The sequence below is a fragment of the Erpetoichthys calabaricus genome, chromosome 8 (genome assembly GCF_900747795.2).
Source record: "Erpetoichthys calabaricus chromosome 8, fErpCal1.3, whole genome shotgun sequence".
NCBI lineage: Eukaryota > Metazoa > Chordata > Cladistia > Polypteriformes > Polypteridae > Erpetoichthys > Erpetoichthys calabaricus.
The window spans coordinates 77,803,197-77,828,662 of record NC_041401.2 but is presented as its reverse complement, the minus strand read 5'-3'; the positions used below and the strand labels follow the sequence as shown (position 1 = coordinate 77,828,662).

At 37.4% G+C, this 25,466-nt stretch overlaps 1 protein-coding gene across 2 annotated transcripts in view; it reads right to left on the bottom strand.

The window, feature by feature from the left end:
* Positions 1-25,466, bottom strand: part of pafah1b1a (platelet-activating factor acetylhydrolase 1b, regulatory subunit 1a) — a 137,303-nt gene that overhangs the window by 74,397 nt on the left and 37,440 nt on the right. For both annotated transcript variants that reach the window (XM_028806892.2, XM_051931182.1), the window contains exon 2: positions 5,087-5,340. In XM_028806892.2, the coding sequence (XP_028662725.1) occupies positions 5,087-5,118 (32 nt within the window). In that variant the 5' untranslated portion in view covers positions 5,119-5,340. The remainder of the gene's footprint in view (positions 1-5,086; positions 5,341-25,466) is intronic.

The following is a 25,466-nucleotide window of genomic DNA, read 5'->3' as shown; positions in this document are numbered from 1 at the left end:
TGTAATATGTTTAAGATCATGAAATAAAATGTAACACTGCCTTAAAAGTTTACAAAAGACTTGTGTTTGAATGTCTATTTGTTGCAGGGGTTGAATACTTTCAATTTCAAAAATCAAAACAATTTTTCCTAGGTGTGCCCAAACACTGTAAGCATGTTATCACATTGGATATCTGTGTTAAACATGTACCATGATCAACCATGTATTAACCTCACAGAGCTCACTTCATTTTGTGAGAGGTAAAATTACAGAAATGTTTGGTAACTTTTCAGAGCTCAGACATGCACTGAAGTCAATGGGGAAGGAAGAATTGAACTAGTCTTGGGGAGAGTATAATGGTGTAAAGGTCTTTTAAGTGTCTTCCAACTAGGCTTAATCAAATACTGTCTTCAAAAATGTGACCTGAGCTGTGAGGCAGCAGTGCTAACCACTATGTCATTATGTCTCAAACATCAAAAGACGCAAACAGAATAATAACCACAAACAAAATTGAGAACATGGCCACAACCTAGCAGAAGAAAAACAAAAAAAATTATGTATCTATGGATCATTGTGTTCACAGAGATGTAATCTTCAGGGCACAGATTGGCTATGCCACACAGTGGTGGCATGGAACCAGCTCATTCCATTTTTTGAAGTTGCGCTCCTCATTGTTGCTTCTGATCTATAAATGCAGAGGCTTCAAACTTTTTCCTTCCATCAAGAACATAGAAATGCCTTGTAAATAATAACAACAACAAAAGTTTAATTATTTCACAGAGTCTCATGTTTTTTGACTCTGGGAGGGGGCGTTTGTTTTGATGAGTAAGTGAGCACACAGGGATCAGTACTATATACTAGCAAGAAGTGCTTGATTGGCACCAGTTCTCTGTACTGGCACCTCCCTATTTCAACTTCAGGGCATTGGCAGTAAATGTATGCATACTGGCAAATCCATAGAGCCTGTAATGCAATCAGCGTTGCATATTTAACAGGCTGTTCCTGTCACTACCTGATCTGACTATACTGTATAGCAAGGAGCATAACATGCTTAAACCAGTACAATGAATTAATGCAGAACAACTACTTTAATAATATTCCCATTATGGTCAGTTAATGTACCCTTCAAATGAAAATACTGTATGTCTTTTTATATAAAATAAACAAATGCGGGGTGCAAATCTGGCTAGAGTACTAATTGGGTAGTGACATCACACAAGCATGTACACATTTTAAATTATTCATGCATGAACAAAGCAGACTATGCAGTGCCATAAAGTATGATCTAAAGGTACGCATGTGTGAAAGTTCTGCATAAGTATGATCATGTAGTGGCACCTCCATCCAAGATGGCTGCTACAGTTCTGTGATGTCTAACTTGCCAAAGCATCATGGGGCAGCTTAAGAAAAAAGTTTGACTAAGTTGGGCACACAGTCAAACTGCCAACATGCCTTGCCAGAATAGCTGTGACATTTTAACATGTAGTATACCCATAGACCAAAATGCTCATCTAGACTCTGTTCACTGTTACATAATGATGGAATAGTCAAAACAAGAGAAAGATATCCTAGCAAACAAAGGCATGTCACAAACGTGTGCAGCCAAGTAGCTCTCTCTTTTGTCACAGCACTCATTGCAATGTACAAATTAAATGTTAAGCTTCAGTAACCTTGTGCTACTGAAGTCCTGAATGGATAACAGCAATTTTAGCTTTTTAATTTTCTCAGTGTCAAGTCAACCCCCCCCCCCCCCCCAAATTTTCTTTTGCTCAATTCCTGAAAACCCAACGGCAGTTTAAAAACACATGGAGTGCAGTAATACAGGGTGGTGTTTTATGAAGAAGCCCTGTGGGTTTGACCTTCGCAGCGCAGGATTACACTGCTGTTCACTACAAACTTTTTAGAGGGTTGACCCCAGATGTGCATGCTCACTTGAGAATCATGTCTGGCCCTGTGAGATTAAGTAAAATAAAACTAACATTCTCAATGGGTTAAAGAAATTATTTTGATTTTAACAGCTGTTTAGACAGAATCATGGAGCAAGCAAGGTTTGTTTGAAATGAAACAATAAAAAAGGTAAACTAATATGCATAATCAGATGCTTACCAAGTAAACCAAGTATGCGTGCTGCTGCTTAATTTGTCAAACCTGATAAGTACAAAGTACTTGTACCTCTTATTTTTATTGATATACTGTAAACACTAAAAATGATCAGATCACAGATAGAAATTAAAATAAAGTATGGACAGCCAAAAAAGTCACAGAATGAAGAGGCCAACATTGCTACTGCAGCAACCTTTGGTAATTCTAGTGTTAAACTACAAGTGCAGAGTCTACGAAAAAACTCGTAGATCCAGCCCACCTTAAAATCGTTCTCACCTCTCCGCCAGCGTCTTTTGTCTTCTAAATGTGCTGATTATGACGAGCAGCAAACAGCCGGCTATTCCATCCCCCACCATCGCAGAACGTTCAATAAGTTTTCCCAGCTCATGCCTTGTTTGATTACCTGGGAGTGACTGAACTGCTGGATTTTTAGAGTGGAAATAATAGATTGCTATTTGGAACACACGCATTTCATGTGTGTTCCGTTTCTACAGTAATCTGTGTACACACATTTTTAAAACAGAAACGCTTTTCATATTTTAGTAGTAAATGACAAAATGTAGGCATAAACTATATAATGTATGAAGCCTGAAGTCCAAAGATCAAGTAAACACTTTCACGAAAGGTTAAAGGAAGAGACAACAGCTTCAGTGGCATCGCAGCAAGATTTGCTGACTTGTAATCAATAGTCCCCGGTTCGATCCCCACTCACTCCTATATTTGCCGTTTTCAGTAGTGAGCTGCTCTTTTTGTTAATATTATACAGTTCACACATACATTTGGTTTGCGTCTGTAACACACGGTGTGGACTTGTGAAAGTTAACATTTTTTTTTTTTTTTTTTTTTTTTTTTTAACTTTTATTCTATCTAAATCACGATCACGATACATACTACCGCCCCCCACACCCAGGGATCTGACGCTGTTATTTTTCATTTGAAACGGAATAACTGGAGATGTGAGTGGTGTTTTGAGACAATGGAACTGGACATTCTCTCATCTGGAGGGATTAAAGCTGACACACAAACGCTGGCGAATCTGCCTTCTTCGTATCTCACCGTCACTTGATTTTTTTTATTCAGTTTTATTGAGTGTTTCTGCTCATGCTGTATTAGTGTGCACCTTATGATGTCAAAAAAAAAAAAAAAAAATAAAAAAAAAAAACACAGACGTAGGTATATATGATATTTGAAATTATTCGTTTTATGACCTGTATAGTACCTTTCGGAAAACTTTGTGGCATGGATGCAACATTATCCATAATATTCATATTCATTCGCATAACATCTTGCGGTTTGTAATCAGTGACTGCGTGTTTATCCCCCCCGATCTTGCCAGTCCCCACATGTTGCTGTATGCTGTTTCTTTTGTACTCCAGGACATGCAGAGGATGGAATAGTACAGAGCATAAACTTCAGCGCTATATGCAATCATCAGATTCAAATGTTAACTGTTCACACACACACGCAAGGATCGTCTTTCCTACATTTACAACGTGTTTACCTGTTACAATGTACACGCTTCTCTCTATGCTGTGGTTTCTATTACACATGTGAAAGAAAGACAATATATGTGAAAACATCATCGCACTAATGCAATATTATTTGAAAACGGACAGCGTCGGATCGGGTGTGGATTTATACTGGCGCTATTACTGAAAGAAAAAAAAAAAGATCAATAGCACTGAATAAGCTCACGCGCTATAAACATCCCATCCCCATCCCCGCCCAAGAAACAGCGCAAGTACAGACACAAACCAAGTGTGATCAAGAGTCCCTGGTTCGATCTCCACTCACTCCTATATTTGCCGTTTTCAGTAGTAAGCTGCTCTTTTTGTTAATATTATACAGTACACAGATACACTTGGTTTGCATCTGTACTTGCGCTGTTACTTAAGAGTCAGATTGGGGGGGGCGGAATGTTAGAGTGCATGAGCTTATTCAGTGCAGCAGGATCAACGCAAATGTTGATCTTTTTTTTCTTTCATTACATGTGTCTTCCTTGTTTATATATCTAGTGACTGTTCTGCCTGTCTGTCTCTCTATGACACACTGCTCTGTCTGTGTGTTATGGATCTTAAAAATAATAGTTATAAGGACACTTGTTCATGTTAATTGCAGTCTCAATTGTTAAAAAAATATATTTTAAAAGGAGCATCCCACATGAAAATATAACGATCTCATTAACTGACAGTGCATACCAATTTATAAATCTTATGTCCATTTGAGGTTAAAAAGAAAAAAAAAAAAACAACACTTTCTCTTCAACGGGGAATTGAACTCAGATCTCTGAGAGACAGTAAACCTGCTGCGCTCTGAGACAGCAAATCTTACCCCTACGCCACAGAAACTGTTGTATTGTTCCTGAACCTTTTGCGAAAGTGTTTATTTGATGTTTGGACTTCATGCTTCACACATTCTACAGTTTATGCCTACATTTTGTAACATTTATTGCTAAAATATGAAAAAGGTTCTGTTTTAACAATGTGTTTACACAGATTACTGTAGAAACGGCACACACATGAAACGCGTGTGTTCCAAATAATGATCTATTATCTCCACTCTAAAACTCCACTTCACTCCCCGGTAATCAATCAAGGCATGAGCTGGGAGATACTCGTGCACGTTCTAAGTCGGTAGGGGGATGGAATAGTCGGCTGCTTGCAGCTTGTTTTTATCGGCACATTCAGAGGACAAAGGACGCTGGCGGAGAGGTGCGAATGGTTTTAAGGTGGGCCGGATCTACGAGTTTTTTCGTAGACTCTGGTAATTCTAGTGTTAAGAGGAGTTGTTTTGAACAGTATTATGCAGTTGTGCAAAAGGTGGAGTAAAACTGGCAACAAAGGGATTTAGAAAGTGCTACAAAAATGGCATAAAGCAAAACAAAGGAAAAATAAGCTTGGCAAATACAACTTAACACAAATGCTTTAGTCAAAGTGTAATTGCACACTGAAATTATGCCCCAATTCTTCCAAATATAGGCCCACAAAAATTGATACAAACTTACAGTTCATCTCGTTGTCTTTGTGACAGCACCATCGCTCCTCCTTTGTCAAATCAAGGATGTACCGTGGCTGCTGTCTCCTTAGGAGGATGGAAATCTCAATTGCAGGGAGATCTGCCACTCAGTGGCTCAATAATAATAATAATAATATAAAAAAAAAAAAAAAAAAAAAAAAAAAAAGGCTTATCCACAAACCAGTCACCAGGAGCAGATTTGTAGACAGGCTGCAGTCATTCAACAACTCCTGTTCATTTCATCTAGAAAGAAAAGATAAAGAATGTATTTAGTTTTAAAGGAAAATGAACATAGAAAAAGTTGATAAATTGGAGACAATAAAAGATTAGCATATAAAAAATGCAGCCCAAGAGGCACAAATCCTCACTCCTCATCTAAATCCCAGCCATTTTTAATGATTTTAATCACTGAAGCAAAAGGACCAAAAACATTTATTTCTTTAAAACTGAGTGATGACAACAACAACAACATGCTTCTTCTTCTAAAACGGTAATAATTCCTTGGTAATGCGATCGTCTCACTAAAAAGTACAAGTAACTGGAGAGCAGGTATTGTTAATACAGTATATGCAGAGTCAAATTACGCACACATTAATGCCCACCAACTTTCAGTTTTTCTTATCGAAAACCCCTGGGTTTGGCCCAGTGGAAATACAAATTTATTTTGTTTCATGGGAATTGTTACATATGCATTATGTTCACTTTTTATTTTAAAACTTCCGTAAAAATTTCTTTATACACTTTTGTTCTTCTGAGTTGCAACATACTGAATCTTTTAAATGAGGTCCGTGAGACATGTGTTTGATGATTTTGTACCATAATTCAGGACAGGTTTCTCTGTTTGGAATCTCAGCACAGACAAACCGATCTATATCATCAGCAGTTAATGTAGTTTGCAAAGTAACCAATAAATGCATGCGAGTCAAACCCCGTGTTTGAAATTCAATGGTATAAATGTATGCTATGATTTGCCCGAACACCGTTTCAAGTTCATTCAATAAAAATAAGACTTTCTGATAAAACAATCTACTTACGAAAGTGGGACTATCCAAAGCCGATGTAGCCGGTGGCATTGTTCTCAAGAATCTGTGGATTTCTGGCCATTGTGGATTGCACGTCATTGTAATAAATAAATATGGCTGACTGATAGTTCTGGATATTGCGATTGCATCATGATCTAACTGTTGCAATGCTCTTGGACTACCTTTATATGATGAAGGTAATATTACTGCTGTACCTATTTTGAATTTGTCAAATTGATTGTCATTAATATTTGAATTCTGAACATGATCAATGAGACCTTGCATATGTTCCCTTCTAAGTTTAGCTAGCTTCAACTTTTACACACACATAATGTAATGTTGCGATAGACGTTGAGATGGTAGAAGTGGGTTAAATACATGGGAACGTATCGCTAATTTGGACCCAAAATATTGTGTGGGTGTTATACGTTTTTCTGAATGCGTTTATTTCATATTGTATACAACAATCCTGTTTCGCCATCTGGGAAAAGCAAAGAGTAAAGGATCTGAATGTGGCTATGTATTTGACAGAAATGACGAATCATGCCTTGCCTTTGGATATACACGAACATCTACTCTGTATTTGATATTATCGCTGACAATTTGTCACATGTTGGTTTATTATAAATCCGACTGTGATCTTTCGGAGTCAGATAGATATCCAAGACAATTTCTTTGTGTTCTCTAGATCAATGTTGTATAAAGTGCGATACTTGTGGACGTATGGATTTGTATCCATTATTGGCTATATAATTTCTAATACGTCGGATAGTTTAACTCTTTCGATTCTATGTTGCAGCGCTTATCCCTGACCATAAATATACACCTGACCAAATTGTGTTTTTTTTCAAAAGTAAACTTGTCGTAGCTTTTAATTGTTGCAGGACCACAGATTCTCATAGCATATGGTCCATTATTGTGTAAATAAATGTTTTGTGCATTGAATGATGCCAACGCAAAAAGATTATTGTAGACGTGTATATTTTGCCTGTAGTGTTTATGGATTTCCTGTTCACCAAACAACAAATCTTTTAATTCTAACGGAGACACCTCTTCAGTGGGAAGTAGCAGTACTTGTCCAAGATGGCAACATGAATTTGCTGATCAACAAGTCACCGACTTAAACTTTAAAGCCTTATAATATTTACATACTTCCAACATATTACCTATTTCCATATATTCGATCAGTGTTTGCCGTTCCATTATTATACAGTAATAATTTCCGTTTGTTAGAGCGAATGCGATCTGTAGTCTTTTTCTTTTTGACACTTTTGAATTTTAGTACGGTCATATTTTTGAACTTGCTCTGTGTGTGTATATGGCAGCAGTTGTTTGTTTTTTTTTTGAGTCTTTCGAATTCCACTGCTGTCATAATCTGTGACCTGCTCTGCATGTGTATGGCGCCAACGTTTTTGAACGTCTTTATGATGTTCTACTGTGTCTTGTACTGTTTTTTACTTCTGACCCCGATTGGACCTGCAAGGTTTTCAATTCCACTTGCTCTGGGCTGATTATTACTGTCCTTAGTTTGTGATGTTGCTCTTAAAATACCAAGCATGCCTGTAATTTAAACATAACATGTTTAAAAGTACACAAAGCTATTCAGTTTATCACATTAGGAACCAGCTACATCGGTGGTTTGTAGTGTTGTCAAAAACATCAAAATTATTAATGGTATCGATGCCATTATGTATAAAAGTTTCAATATTTATTTTTTATGATATCGATTTTATAATTCCCCACTTCCAGAATGAAGATGGCTACCTCAGTGGCAACAAAGCTCCCTCTGTCACATTTGCTGCAACAGAGGTGTGTGGAAATAACTTGGCTTTATGCCAAATGAAGATGGTAAACCCAAGGACTCATGCAAACATGCATGAAAGTTGTACTACCACACAATACAGACCAACAGGGAAATACTACCAATATGGCAAAACATTTAAAGGACTGGGATGCAACATACTACAGAAAGTTTCGACAGGTAGTTGTTATATTTATAATTAAGGAAATATATGTATGTGTCTCTTGTGTCTAAGTGTTTGAATACAACTGGCAGGTAAAAATTATTGCAGGTTGTTGTTTTAATTTGGCAGTTACATACAGTCTTTTGAGATTTTGTAGACTGGTGTGGAAGACAGTGTTGTACAACTGTTAGAATTTTTCGGTTTTAATACAATATATAAAAGACAGATGAGAAAAAAAATAACTGTGCTGCACTGTGATCCCTGCCACCAGCCACGCAAAGATGGCCAGGCAGCGGGCACATCGCGAGAAAATGGCTCTAATGCCAGCGCGCCACACCTGCTGCCAGAGACAGTGAACAGGCACCGACAGTGGCCAGAACATGCAGCAGCAGACATTTTATGTTGATTTATGTGTGAAAACTATTGATGTGTGTGCTTTTCAGAAAACAGGTTTTTTTAGAAAAAATATTCTGTCCTGGGCCAAAATGGAAAAAAAATAATTAGCCATCAAAGAGTTAAAATAAAATGCTATGCAATAATTTATCATGTTTAATATTAAAACATGTTTTATTTAATGGTTAAGAATGCAATTACAACACCTATATGTTATTTAATATTGTTTATATTTTGACTGACATAATACTTTAAGATATAAGGAACATTATTTTTCTTTAACATGTTGCAAATACAACGAAATGGTTTGAGCTATTACCAGAAAGAAGAGGACAAATGTTCTTCACAATCAATTGTAGACTACCCTACCAGCAGTATTTGAACAACATAAAAAGTATGACAAAAAAAATCACCAGAGGCAGAGAGATTAAACAGGGCAGTTATAGAATGTATATGCAGGGACCAAGATACCTGTATATACTGCTGAAAAACCTGGACATCAGCAGCTTGTGCAACAACTAAATAACAGATATTGTCTTCCTTCAATAAATTATTTCATGTACACACTGAAATCCCTGCACCTTACTAGCAAGCCCGCGATTCTCAAAAGAATCGCAAATCCAAGAATGGCAATCACTTTCTGTTCCCTCCGATATTTGGAGGGATGAAATATCATAGATGGTGGGTGCGTCCTGGGAAAGTTCATTGCAACGCGCTTCTTTTATTGTTTTTATTCATGCAGTCTCTTTTTTGTTTTTCTATGGCTGTGTCGTCGTATATGCGGTGGTGTGGGCGGTCGCGTTCGGGCGGCTGTACAACCTGTCGTGCACGCTTTACCTCAGGTTTAGTTCACAGGTCATAGCCATGGTAAAGTTTTAATTTAATTAAATAAACCTATTTGTACTAAAGTGATTTCTTTGTGTGGGCGCCTTCGTTCATTGTTTTTATCCATACGGGCTCGTTTACAGGTCGTAGCCATACGGGCTCGTGTTTGTATTACTAATCGTTGAGCTCCTTCCATTTGGAGCCGTGCCTCCTTTGCCTCTGCTGTGTCAGAAGCGCGTTGTGGGCGCGCTCGTTCATTGTGTTTATCCATACGGGCTCCTTTTGTATTTCCGTTAGTTGAGCTCTTTCATTGTGAAGCCGTGACATGTTTGCTTCTGGTGTGTCTGAAGCGCGTTGTAGGAGCCTCCGTGTATTGTTTTTATCCATGCGGTCTCGTCTTTGTTGTTCTGTGGCTGTGTCGTTAGGTAGAAGTCGTTTGCTGTTAGGAAGCATATTCCAACTTACACACACTGACTTCTGGCACAGTGGATTAGAGCAGGTGCAGTTTACAGGTTGCGTTGTTTGGGCGCCACGCACTGACTCTGGGAACTACGGGCTCGGTTTTGTATTACAAATCGTTGAGCTCTTTCCATTTGGAGCCGTGACTGCTTTGCCTCTGCTGACGCAGACCGCTGGCACAGTGGATTAGAGCAAGTTTAGTTTACAGGTTGTGTTGTTTGGGCCCCACCTACTGACTCTGGGAAGCCGCCGCGCAGTGCGCATACGCTTCGGTGCGTCCACCGTGAATAAATTAAACTGTGGTTTAGTAATATAGATGAGGAGATAAAAAGTAATTAATAGTCCTATACAGAAGCCTTACTTTCAACCACAACTGATCTGTTGACCAGCAGGTCTGTCTCAACATGACATGGCAGTAACACTCCAGTTTATTACACAATCCTAGGACATGCAAAGTTGGTGTTTGGACTCTGTTGTGCTTAACTCTGAGCACACAAGGAAGACTCAGAGGAGGTTATTCAGGATGAATGGCAATTGGCCATGACAAAATGGCTGGTATCACAACCGATAATGCCTCATCAAACAAAAAAGCATATCAAGGAGATCTTACATTGATCCATTGCTTTGGGCACAATTTACACCTTGAAATTCACAAAGGCATTCACATGTATTCACATGTATTCTGTGTCTGTAGCCCTCACAAAACACAGAAAAACTGTCTGCTTTCAGCAGGTCTCCAAAAATGTGCAGACGATCGAAAAAGAGACAATGATTTAGATACACAAACACAAACTAATTCATGATGAACCAAAATGCTGGGATTCAGTATATGAAATGGTAGAGATATTTTTAGAATAGCAGCAAGCTCTCTGCTTGGTTTTAGCAGATGACAGAAAAAAATGGCACTTCTCATGCCAAAAGACTCCGACATTACAGTTTTTGAGGCTCATTTGCTGGTGCCATCAGTGTTGAAAAACATATCACCCTCTCCTCTGTGTACCACGATTTTTTCTCATTAGACTGCATATCAGGATGATAATCATCTTAAGACAGCAACTTAAAAAAAAAATAGAGAAAAATGACCCAAGACAGACGTATGAGGACCCTCTGCAGTCTCAAGATATAATGGCATCATCATTAACAAGAGGCAGAGACACTGCCATCACCAATCAAAATGCTCATACTATTTATATATCAGAATTCATAGTGTAAGGCTTTCCAAGATAGTTAATTGGAATTCGTACAAAGTGTAAATGGTTGGAGAGATTTTTCTGCGATTCACAATTGCCTTTTAAAAAACTCTTGGCAGGTTTATGCACTTCCAGTTCCCTGAGCATAATAGAAATAACTCCAACATATACCTCTCGGGCTGCCTTTCAAGCTGCAAAAGCTCAATTCACAAACATGAAAGGAAGACAAACTAAAAAATTGACACAAACACAAAAACATTTCAGCCCAGAATAGCATAAAGTATATATCATAGTGTAAACCTGAAGTTAAAAAAAAAAAAAACAAAACAAAAAAAAAACCAAAGAAGATAGGTGACCCCCTGCCCCCCCAAAACACACATTATACACTAAAATTTCAAAGCAGTAATGTGACAATGTTAAAAGGTAATGAAATTACACTCTCTTGAACGGCACTCGCATGCTGTTAAAAAAAAGCGCACATCACAAAGCAGAATGGATATGAACACAGAAGCAGAAGATACTTGTACATGTAAATGCTGCTCTGGTAATTTGGAGGCATAATAATGCTAACACCTAATTTCAGTATTACATCACTTTGAAAGACAATATCCTGCAAAACTATCCACCAATATAATATAGTATAAAATGATTAATAAATCTGATAATGTGACACATTCATCAACAGCAGAATGCCCAAAGGAGCTATGGGCAGACTGTTGGCCTTGCAATTCCCAAAGGTTCATTTTTGTCCAGCACCCCACTAGCTGAAGATTTTAATTTCCTGTCCTCCTTGGCCATCTGACCATAGGGTAGTATGCTAGATATTAGGATGATCCATCACTACAAAAAACTGCTCCCTAGTTTTACATTCTTTTATAACTTTATTTAGCAATTATTGTAAAGCACATTGAGCTACTTCCATGAATGAAAATGTGCTATTAATTGGTATTACAAGATCACCAACAGGCAGGTTTTACTGTCAGCACTAACAAATGTAACTAGCTAATTCTCAACAATGACTATATTGATTATTCTTTAAATGATACTTCAAGTTCAGGATCAATTATTTTACATGTCTCATTCCTTTTAGTCAGGATGGGCATCTACTAAATCAAACTGTACAACCAGGAACATGCTTATTTAAAAAAAAAATCCCCACACCTCGCCGGTCAGAAACATCAAATTTCTCTCGCCCTCCTCTGTCAAATGCCAGAAAACATTGAAAATAACTCATGAATAGAAATTATTTACTCTGTACCAATATATTCTATGAATCATTCTGACCCTAGAATCCTGTTGACTTAACCAAAGGGACATCAGAATGAACAAATTACAATGATGGGAACTGTGGACAAAACAAACTGGACTTGCACTTTCCAATGTCAATGCCTTTAAAAGTGTAAACTTGCAATACAACTGAGCAGGTCTGACCACATAATTGAGACCCAGGCCATTAATAATACATGTAAATGCATTCATAAGGATTTTTACAGGATGTTTACAACCAAGCTTTATTACTACTACTGAATACCTGGTAAATAGACATATACATATAAACTCAATCGAAGTGAACAACAACAATAAAATTAATGCTCTTATGAATAATTATAAAGTGGCTTCAGGTATGAAGACACACACACCAACTAATTTTTAGTACAGTTAAAATTAGCAAAAATAGCTTTCCAAGGAAAAGAGACTAAATAGTTTAAACCATGATAAAAGAAAAAAAAAATATCCACTCAAAGCAAAAACTACTATCCATATTACTAACCGAGAATGGTAAACCGGATGGCATGGACGCAGGTAACCGGAAGGCATGGACGCAGGTACACGGCGATGGGAACATGAGACGTACTGCGCAGGCGCGTACAGCTCAACTAACGGAAATATTGTGAGTGGTGGCACTACTGCGGAGTGAAGTTAGGAATAATGTGCTGCTTGGGATTGTACAAACCGCTGAACGCTTTACACCAAATTCAAACAATACAGCTCAACGATACACACACGAGCCCACCTTGATAAGATCAATGAACGCAGGCGCCTACAACGCGCGTCTGAAACTGCGGAAGCAAAGCAGGCACGGGTTCAAAACGAACGAGCTCGATTGACGGATATACAAACACGAGCCCGCCTGGATAAACAACGCGCCCATAGCTAACGACTAACGACATAGCCACACAGAAAAGAGGATTCTGCACTGCACCCCAGAGTCAAACGTAACACACTACGGGGTCCGCAAAGGTCCACAAAGATAGTACGGAATATATAAGAGCACACCCATCGAAAAAAAATCAATCGTGTAAAAGCACATGGTACACACAAATCATGTGCTCTCAGCGCATATAAAGCGTATAAGGACAATACGGAGAATAGAGACCCAAAGGCATTGGAGAGAAAAAAAGGCAGATAAGAGAGTATGAAAGCAGTGGAATTCGAAAAGCTCAAACAAACGATGGCGCGATACACATGCAGACAAAGATACAGAATATGAAAGCAGTGAAATTCGAAAGTATTGTAGCGTCCCAGCCAGGTTGAGGGCTTTTTGGTTTTAAGTGACTGTTAGGTCCGATTGAGGGAAGGCGGAGTACAGCACGGAGGACTGATAGCGGGGTATTGATTTGATGCGGTGGGGGGGGGGGGCGTTGGAGAGGTTGCTAGAAAGTTGTGTTTGGGGTTAGGAAGTCAGCGATTGTTCAAGTAAAACTTTTGTGACACTTTATCATGTCAGTCACTACAGTATCAAAGAAAAGATAGAAACGATTGCATTACCGCAAACAAAAGGTGATTAATCATCAGAACGAGGTGTAATTGAAAAAATACCAGGACAAATTGAGGTCTGAAAAAAGAGTAGACAACAAAGTCTTTTCGCAGTCGCATCATTCAATGGACAAAACATGGATTTACACAATAATGGACCATATGCTATGAGAATCTGTGGTCCCACAACAGTTAAAGGAACGACAAGTTAAATTTCAAAGAGTACACAATTTGGTCGGGTGTATATTGATGATCTCGGAGAAGCGATGCAAATTTTAACAGGCAAAAAGAAAGGTGATGTATATATTCCACGAATAACATTACACACCAAAGGAGATTGTGATATGCCATTCGTAGTAAAATGTTTACAGTTTACCGTGAGAATAGCTTTTTCTATGACAATCAATAAATCACAGGGACAAACAGAAAAACACGGATTATTTATTACAGAAGTAGAAACAATATTCACTCATGGGCAGTTATACGTTGCGTTGTCACAATGTGTCTCCAAAAAATATTGTTTTTAATGAAGCTTTAAAGTAAAAGTGAAAATAATGAAATTGAAACAATTCCAAAAAAAAATGTAAAATTGTATATCCAATTAACCAAACACAGGGGTTGGTGAGCGAAGCAAGCAGGGGGCGAAGCCCCCTAGTTTCCTTTCTAAATAGGATTTATTGTTTTAAATTCTTACGCATCACCATGCTTTGACTGCAGACAGACGAATGCATAAAACCTTGGTTGCACAGCAACAGTATCATGGTAATCTTGCCTCCCTTAAAATGATGCATGCTGGGTCAGGTAGTTTAACCGAACTTATGAGAAGCGTTTTATTTTCTTTTATGCAATATGTATTATGGATAAATAATTTTTGTATTTTAATTGTATGCATTTAAGGAAGTTATTTTAGTATTTTTATGCTCACTGAAAAACACACCTAAGGAATTTCACTTTGTTAATAAAAAAAATGGAAGAGTTAACACCTGTGATTACAAAAAATACACTTTAATATAGGACATAAGGCTTCTATGCATCTGGTTATACAGGAGCTTTGTGCAAATAGTTTTTTTAAAAAGAGGGGGGGACTAATTGGTATCTGAATCGGATAATCAAGTAATATGAAATTGGTGATCAGTATTAGCCTTAAAAACCTGATCGGAGCATGCCTAAACAAAATCTTTTTTAAATAAATCTTAATTATATTTGAATAGTGAAGTTCCATCTGACATCCCTAGTATTAATCTACCTCCCCATTAAAAACTTAAAAACACTTATTAACATAACTATTCTTTCTAGTATAACATGAATTCTTTAATTTCTTTTCCTTTGGTTATATTCTTGAATAAAGGTGCACTTGTTTTGTTATACTTTTTGTTATAAAGTATTTTATTTTTGAACTTCAGTCTTCATACAGTATACATTTCATGTCAACATTTTATTAATTTTATCAACATGAAGTTTGTTTTAGTTGTGTTCTACATTTCTTGCCTTGCATTTCTTGTCATCCTACATTTACCCAGATGCTTGTAGACACAGAACACACATGAAATGTATGTGTTCCAAATAATAATATATTTACCCTATACAATTCCAGACACCTAACTCTCAGATAAACAGACTTGAACTGAGAGAATGGGATAGCAGGCTGTTTGCTGCTCGTGCAGATTGACACATTTACAAAACAAAGACGCTGATGAAGAGATGTGAAGGAATTTAAGGTGGCCCGACATTACGACTTTTTTCGTAGGCTTCAGGGATTCTAGTGTTAAAAGAGGTGGGGTGGGATTCTTCCAACTGAGCAAGATAAGTGTATGAGCTATTAGTGAGGTAAAGACAATTACAGTTTGTCCTTGTCCACTTTAAACCCATCCGGGAGTACACCAAACATGGGTGTTAATGGGTTAGGAGTAATTGTGACACCAAGGCTGTCTCTGATAGGTATTCTAAGATTTTTATCCAAAACACTAATTTGGTGCATGTCCAAAACATGTGGCCCAGTGAGGCTAGAGCTACACTAACATTCACAGGTAGACTCTTGCTCTGGATACATTTGGGACAATTTGCATATGGAGCTAGAGTGTATTCTCTGCATGGCTGCCTTCTAATCCTTTGCAAACAAAATGACACCTTTTATTGGCTAAGTGAACGGATTACAATATGCAGGTTTTTGAGGCAGCTCAGGCCCATTCTTTAGGCAAGATGTAATTACAGCAGATGCAAAGGTGAGATGGAGGGTAGACTACCTACTCATGTTTTGATTAATTTTTTCCATACAGACTGCAACATTTTGTTGAAAAAGAAAGAGCTTTATATTTACGTGTGATATTTACCCCAAGATATTTAAACTGCTCTGCTAAGATAAATGGGAAGGTGTCCAGTCTAATATTGCGTGATAGAGAGTTCACTGGAAAAAGCACACTTTTATTCAAATTGATTTTGAGTCCAGATATATTCTAAAAATCTGTGGAATTCTGTGGGTCAGATATATACAAAACCATATCATTTGCATATAGTGAGATTTTCTGTTCAGGTCCTTCTCTGATAATCCCCCTTTATCTCTGATGCACTTCAAAAGTAAACAGCCAATGGCTCAATGGCGATTGCAAAGAGCAGTGGTGGTTGGGGGCATCCTTGTCGAGTACCACGTTCTAGTTTGAATTAGTTTGAAATAATAAAGCTGAAGCTTCTGGACTAGTATAGAGTATTTTGATCCTTGCACATATGTTTAGGCTGAACCAAAATTTGTGCAATGTAGCAAATAGGTAGTCCCATTCAACATACTGTATTAAATGCTTTTCTGTATCCAAAGATAAGATCTCTGGGGTGTTTGTTTAATGTAATATACTCACCCATTAAATCTAACATCGAAGATTAGAAGCTGTGTCTGCCTTTAATAAATCAGGTTTGGTCTTATGATATTACAGAAGGAAGCATTTTCTCAATCTTTCTGGCTAGAACTTTAGAGAGTATCTTAACATTATTCAGGAGTGAGATTGGTCTGTATGATGCACATTGTAGCAAGTCCTTATTTTTCTTAGGAAAGATGGTAATGCTTGGTGAAAAGTTACAGGTAAAATTTGCTGTCTCTAGCTTCTATAAACATTGCTAATAATAGTGGAGTTAACTTATTTGTATTATTATTATTATTTTTTTTTTTTTTATAAAATTCCACTGGGTAGCCATGCGGGCCTGCTGCTTTCCCACACTGAAGTGAGTTTATAGTGTCTAGTAATTCTGAGAGTGCCAGACGTTTATAAAGTTCCACTGCACAAAGTATCTGGCTGTAGTATATATAATGGGTCAAAAAATTAGATTATTTCTTGTATTCTTTAGAGTGAGTAGAATATAAGGACATAATATACTCTATGTGTGTAGGTTATATTTTTATAGTCCATGATTTTATCTCCATCTGCGGTGGTAATTACTGTTATTGCATTGTGGACTTCCTGATTTGTAGAGCTAATATCTTATTAGCTTTCTCTCCGTGTTCATAATAATGAAGTGATTTAAAGATGTTCTGTTCGTTTCCTTAGTTGAGGTTAAATTCTGATTGAAAAACCTGTCTTTTCCTAAAAAGTGCTTCATTTGGAGACCTGACGTATTCTAGATCTATTCTGATAATTTTCCTAATTAACTTAGACGCCTTCTTGGTTTCCAATTTATTTTTGTGAGAAAGATATGAAATAATCTATCCTCTTAAAAATGCCTTCAGAGTTTCCCAGAGTAGTCCAGCAGAGACCTCCGAGGATGTATTCGTCAAGAAAATCAATTTGCTTGGATATGAATTATGTACAGTTCTCATCAGCTAATGATGGGGGAAGGCAGGACGCCAGCTACGAGAGAAGTGTGCAGGGTATAGTGATTTAAGGTCCATGATCAGAGGGGCATGGCTGGAGATAACAATAGCATCATATTTACAAGATTTGGTAATGAAGAAATAATCAGTTCTTAAGTAACAATGATAAACTGGTGAGAAGAAGGAATATGCTCTTAGGTTTGGATTTAAAATTTCCATGGGACTGATATAGAATATTATTTTTGCAGTATTAGATGTTATCGCCACTGTAGCTGAAGACCTACCCAGATATGGATTTAAAACAAAATTAAGAGTCTCTGGATATTATGATTTTATGAGTGTTCACAATGGGAATAGACGCAAATACGTTTTGGATGATCCAGGTTAAGTGCATAAATACTGTATTATCAAAATCAGTTTAGTATTAAATAAATTGCCCATCACCATGACATATCTCCCTTCAGGAACAAATACTACTTCATGATACTTCAAATGGAATACAGTCGACCTTTGATATACGACCGGCCTGGCATGCAAACAACTTGCTTTACGACCAAAATTTTTGTTTTGAATTACGACCAACATCTTGTGTTACGACCCGAATGCGGTCACGTGTATCTGCTTGTGCGATTGTAAACAAACAGCCGAGAGCGTTTGTAAGCGTCAGTCGGAGCCCAGATACATGTGTTTATGGATGTTATTTCGGTCAGTGCAGTGATTTATATAATTTATTTCAATAATTGCTAAGGAATGAAGCAAAGGTAACGAAGGTAAAGAAAGCGATCACAATTGAAACAAAGAAGGAAATTGTGTGGAAATATGAGAGTGGCGCTCGTGTGACCGATCTCGCTAATATGTACAGCATGTCGAAATCCACCATCTCGACAATTTTACAAAGAAAAGATTTGTATAAGGAAGCTCCTTCCAAACAATAACCACCTTCCATTTCATTCTACTCCTCCTTCCTTCCTGCAAGCCAAAGATGTCAACTTAAATGGTGAGTACAGTATGAAATTGTTGTTTCTGGTAGGCTAGGCACTTATTATAACTTTTTGGTTAGTACATTAGAAAAAGTATTGGTGTTTTTGGTAAATTATGTACATTATACAACCGTTTTCTATTAAAAAAAAGTTAAGTGTTGCTGTGGGCGGTTCGGAACACATTAAGGGCATTTCCATTATTTCTTATGGGAAAAATAGTCTTGACTTACAACCAACTTGAGTTACAACCAGCCCTCGCGAACAAATTGAGTTTGTAAGTCAAGGGTCCACTGTAGTTCTGTGTATTAAGATTCTCATACCCCAAGTTTTCTTTGTATAGTTGGAGTGAAAAATCTGGCCAACCCAATCTCTTTGCAACCAAAACAGACCTGTTAGGTGAGAGAATAGTTTTTTTTTTTTCCTGTCTCTAATTCATGGTTTGGGACCTTTGACATTCCAGCTCACAAATTTCAGTTTGGTCATAGAGACACTACTTCTGAACTGTTTGTTGACATTTTGTAGTCTTAAATTACATATGTTATATATGATAGCTTTGACCTAGATTTCATATTACTGCCAGGTGTTATATGCAGGGTATTTTCTGAAAAAATGAAAATCATGTTGAGAACTTGAAAATGAAAATGTAAAGTGGAAATTGAAAATTTAGTGAGCTGCAGATGGCGCCAGTGCTTATTTGCATTTTATTTTTCATTTTTGCAGCTTCACTGCAGTTCAGGCTGAAAATGAAATTGCAAATGGGGTTATTTAAGTTTCATTTTAATTTCTGCAACAATTTTACATGCAGACTTTGAAAATGAAATTGCAAAAGGGAGATTAGATTGCACTTTCATTTTATGATTTTAATTTTTATTTTCATTTTTGTAGAAAATACCTTCCATGGGTGTTATGGCTATGGAGCCTATTGTTATGTTGGCACTTAAAAGTTATTGGGATAGAAAGGATAAATAGGAAATAGCATTTCTCACTTTCTCAACCCAAAAAAAAGGTGATTGAAAAGGAAGTGCAAATGCTGCATTACAAACAGACCAAGTTGCAAGAAGAATTGTTTTTGCCATGCCAGAACACGATATGACTCATGATCATATTTCAAGATGATGTCGGGATCAGTCTTAGCTCCTTTTCTGCAATATCTGGAGAGCTAAAAATGTAAACCTCACCTGACCTTCAGTAACAACTTTAAAGGCAGTATCTGATTTCAGCTCTGCATAGGCACCATTTAATGATGTAGAATACAATGTGTTTAGCAGCTGTTGAAGGAGAGAAATCTATGAAAATATGAATGCTGTTATTTTCAAATATAATCTCTTTCAATCTAAGAAAACACATCAAGTTTTCTTTAACCTGTAGATTGTCGAAACGGACAATCAGGCTTCTTGCTTTTAAGACATTAGATCTACATATACGAAAAGCTGCCGAGGTCTCAGTGTCCAGTTTGAAGTCCTCTGCAGTTATTTTATAGAACAATTCAGCTATGAAATTCACTGGATTTGTACTTTCACGTTTTCAGGGAGACCTTCAATTCTGATTTTGTTCCTTCTAGGTCTATCTTCCAGTTTAGCCAGTTGGTGCCAGAGCACTTGCATTTTGATTTTGCAGCCGTTGCTTTTTCATCAGCGACAGATGTTGATTGTTCAACTATTTCAATGAGTCATACATGTTTACTTAACATCTTCAAGCCGAGCAGTAAGTACTCTAATTTTACTCTCTAACTTGCTTGCATTTACCTGTATTTTTTCATCATTTTTTTTCTCAAATTTCTTTAAAGGTTGTAGTAAAATTAGTACACAAATGTTTCTTGAAGTCTTTTATATTCTGAAGCTGTTTTTCATTTTTCATGTTTAGATCCTTTATTTCTTTCTTTATATCTCTTATATCCTTCTTTATATCACTTATGTTCAGCCCCATACTCTGCTTTTTGTCATTTGTTTTAAAATTCTGTTGTGTATTTTTTTTTCTTTGAAGCTTAAGTTGTCACGCAGAATTTAAGGTGTCATTAGTGAAAGTGTTTGCCAAGTATAATAATAATAATAATAATAAAAAAAAATTAGGAGAGAGTATTTAATATCATTACTATGCGAACTATGCAACATTGGACATATATAAACAAAAGACCTGTGTGTGTATGGAGCAGTCTGCTCTGCTCAAGCCCAACCACTAGATGGTGCAAGCATGCAGTTTTAAAATTTTTTGGAACTTGCATGCATCTCACTTCTTACTTTGAGGGATCAGCATGCAACATCAACGTCGTGCTAATGATGCAGATGAAGAGACACAATGTCGAAACAAAGCAAACACCGCGGTTCAACAATGTACAAGTGAAACACCTCAGCAAAAGAGGGAAAGGATTCAAGTTTTGACTATAAAACATGGTCGAGCTGGAGGTATTCTCTCAAGACAAAGATTAACAGGACTTATATACCAGTGACACAGCTAAGATATGGTATCGCCAGTGTCTTCTTATGAAAGCCAGTGGGGCAGCAAGCACAGGTCCACATCCTCTGGACTGGGTAATTTTTAAGAGTTAGCCAAAACATCTCCAAGTTCACAAATATAGTAAAACTGCTAGAGAGTCGGCGGCATGGTGGTACAGTGGTAGCACTGGTGCCTCGCAGTAAGGAGACCTGGGTTTGCTTCCCGGGTCCTCCCTGCGTGGAGTTTGCATGTTCTCCCCATGTCTGCGTGGGTTTCCTCCCACAGTCCAAAGACATGCAGGTTAGGTGCACTGGCGATTCTAAATTGTCCCTTGTGTGTGCTTGGTGTGTGGGTGTATGTGTGTGCCCTGTGGGGGGCTGACGCCCTACCCGGGGTTTGTTTCATACCTTGCGTCCTGTGTTGGGTGGGATTGGCTCCAGCAGACCCCCCGCCCCTGTGACCCTGTAGTTAGGATATAGTGGGTTGGATAATGGATGGATGGATGCTAGAGTGTCTTCGGGTAGTTTTTTGTCCTGAAGACCACACGCAGCTAGCTTAGAACATTCAGTAACTCCTTTTGTGAAACACAAATAGGCTCACTGTGTCTCAACTTTCATAAAATATAGATGGGCGGGGTTTTGAGGTCTTTTGTACCCAAAGACCAGAAAGGCACATAGAGGAGTGGAGAGCTGGCTGAATGGGTCTACAGTAACAAGTGCATTTAATGTGTTTAAATAATCAGAAGTGTTTTTGTATTACAGGCAAGTGAAGTCCTGCTTCCAATTTTCACTTTAATCAGGTCGCTTTCCATGAAAAGAAAATCCTGTTTTTGTGAAGAAATATCAGTGCACAAGTCATGTGTGGCATACTTTGCAGGCTCAAAGCAAGCAAAAATAATAATGAGGCATACTAAGGAACAATAAGTATAAACTTACATATTGTAGCACTTAGAACTTTTAACCTATACTTTTAACAGGAGCATTCAAAACTAATTTTTGTAGCCCTTGTGTGAATAGTTGAGTAGTGATAAGCAGGTCTTAATTTTTGAAATTGGGGAAGAATCCCCCCTTACATTTAATACAAAGAGAGATTTCAGACTCCAGGGGTGTGAGATTAAAGTGTTTTTGGGTAGGGGTTCAAAAATCCACAGTTAATAAAAACATTGATATTTGTGTTACATGCATCTATTTAATGTTGCAACTTAATCTCTTGTCTACAGTAGTTTATACAATTTTGAGAAGATACATTACTTGAAAGACAGGCTGATAACTTTGACATTTAAGCTATTATAAAACATTACAAACATTTGATGTTTAATATGAAAAGTCTGAATGTTCTCTCTATGTCCATTTTTCTTTTGGGTACACCAGTTTGGTTAAATGATCCCAGTGTGAATGCAAGTGTGGGTGTCAACGTGAGTGGACCCTGTGATGGGCTGATACCCTTTCCAGGCTGTAAAAATTAATTGTGGCATACTAGGGAAAGTCTTAATATGTCCAGTGAAATTTCTTTTTCAGAGTTGGAGAGGTGGTAGCCTGTTAAAACCAATTTTCATAAGCATCATTTCTAATATGTGCCTCTGGTTTTTACTTTTCAGACTCAGGTTGAAAGGTAGCCAAATGTTTATATAAAAAAATAATAAATGTTTATAAACATTTTAAAGACTGAACATGAAAATGAATTCACTAAACAGTCTCAAGACAGTTTTGTGAACTTCTGTATTACTGACATGCAAAATACAGTATACTTTATCTTTCTGTTAACATTCAATTTGATAAACTTTAGGTGAGTTACATATAAAGCACAGTTTAAACAAAAGGCACAACAAAGCCCTGTGTCCTGAACTCTTACTACAGAGTTGTGGAACTTCGCTTAACAGCCAGTTGCAATATTCCACATTTGTGTGTTCAGGTGAAGAGCAATGGCAGGAAGAGGGCATACTATGCATACAATCTTAGCAAAATGTAAACAATGAAAAGGAAAAAAAAAACAAAAAAAAAAAAACACCACAATTGGATTTGCCCTACTTTATGGTAATTTAGTCATAGTGTCTGTCCATTGATGCAATGTATTATAGCACTTGAGGAAGTGTATGTACAATTTTGCTGCCAGAACTTCCTGTAAACTGAAAGAATCCAGGTAGACTACAGGAGGCAGAGATAATCATTAAAGAAAGTGAAGTGATAAACTAAGAAAAATTAAATCTGAAGAGTTGTCCTCTGCATAGAGAGGAATGGTAGGGGTAAATATTGCCCAACTTAACTTGGAGTGGAAGAACGCAGTTGTGGACACAGGTGTGATTTCAGAAGAAATTAAAAGAAGCTGCTTTATTGAGTTCAGACCTTTTTAATTTTGTCCTTTCATTAAAAATGAACACTACTTTCTCAGCGTGGACACAGTACAGTAGTTCACATTTTGAGTTAGAAGGGGAAAAAAAAACAAAACACAAAAAACCACAAGGTAAGAAATTACATGTCACTGCTTAGCAAATGATTGGTTTGTTAACTTTTTACATTTTATTTTCTTTTATGCCACTTATATGGAGGATAAATATTGTGCACTTGTTTTGTTAAGAATTTGATTTATTTTGGAATTTTTGAGGTCACTAAGCAGTGAGCCTATAGAATTTTATCAATAAAAGTAACAAGTCACACCTGTTGTCTTCCATTTAAACTATTTAAAAAAAACATTAACTAAGCAAATCAGAAAAACCTACATACGTAACTGCTTATCCAAGCAATTACCTAATCAGCCTACCATGTTGCAGCACCACAATGCATACAATTATGCAAATATAGGTCAAGAGCCTCATTAACATTCATATCAAACACCAGAAAGGCTGAAGATCACATTAAGGATACCATTCCTGTCAGCCAAGAACAGAAAGTTCAGGCTGTATTGGTCACAGGCTTACCAAAATTGAACAACTGAAGACTGTCAAAATGTAGCTTGGTTGATTTCTATTGAGCTATACAGATGGTAAGATCAGAATATGGTGCCAACAACACAAACCCATTCACCCTACTTGCCGCGTGTCAACAGTCTAGTCTAGTGGTGTAATGGTGCATGGAATGTTTTCTTAGCACACTTTGGGCCCGTTCATACCAATCAATCATTGTTTGAATGCCACAGCCTATTTCAGTATTGCTACTGAAACAGTGCATCCTTTTATGGCCATAAATTTTCCCATCTTCTAATGGCTACTTCCAGCACGATAAGGTGCCATGTCAAAACAAAAATCACCTCAAACTGGTTTCATGCACAATACACTGAGCACAGTGTTCTTCATTGGCTTTCCAGTGCCAGGATCTGAATCTACCTTTGGGATGTGGTATAATGGGAAAAGTTGCAGCATTAACATGCAACTGTCAAACCTAAAGAAATTGTATGATACATGTTAATTACTTTAATTACTATGTTTATCAAAGAAAGGTCAGCTTTTTGGCTGACCTTCTTACTTTTACAACTATCAGCAAGAATGAACTTTAATAACCTCTACACACACAAGCAGGTAAGACAGCTTAAACAGGGCCAGGAAGGAACAAATAATACATGCCGAGAGTGTATTTCATTAAAATATAAGAAAAAGTATCTCTGCTTCTTAAAGTGTAACATGCAAAGTTATTTGATGTGCATAAAAAACACCTATTAATTTAACAACTAAATTCAAAGGCTGCCAGACATCTCTGAAAGGCTTAACTGCATAAAAAGTAAACAAAGAGTAACATTACTTTTGTTTTTTAATCTGATAGACCGAGTGATTCAGTTATCTTATATAATAAACACCTACCAGTCAATTTGATAAGAAAATGTTATTGAATTAACAATCATTTATTGACAAAGAAAACTACCCTATCACAATATCTGTCAAACCTCAGAAACTTGTCTTATTGGGTTGTGACTTTGCATCTGCCAGATCTCTTCCTATCAAGAGTTTCTTCCTGTTTCCAATTGCCGTTGGAATGTGCAGGACACTGCACTCACAGACACTTTCATTTAGAGAAATTAGGCATGGGGGAAAAAAAAAAAAAAAGCATATACTTCTAAGGGTAATAATGCTCTCTCTCATTTCATTTGCTAATTGACGTTTTCAAGTTGTACTTAACCCAGCCACAGGGGATGCACAAACCAGTGTATTTCTTCGTGCCGGTCTCAAGCCCGGATAAATGGGGAGGGTTACGTCAGGAAGGGCATCTGGTGTAACATTTTGCCAAATCAATATGCGGACAACAATACAAATTTCCATACCGGATCGGTCGAGCACTGGGTTAACAATGACTGCCAACAGGGTGCTGGCGGAAATTGGGCTACTGTTGGCCGAAGGAGGAGAAGAATTGGGGGGGAGACGTGTCCGGAGGAAGGAGGAAAGTAAAGAAAGTGGAACTGAGGGTAGGAACTTTGAATGTTGGCTGTATGACCAGTAAGGGGAGAGAGTTAGCAGATATGATGGAGAGAAGGAAGGCTGATATATTGTGCGTGCAAGAGACTAAATGGGAGGGGAGTAAGGCCAGGTGGATTGGAGGTGGATTCAAATTGTTCTATCATGGAGT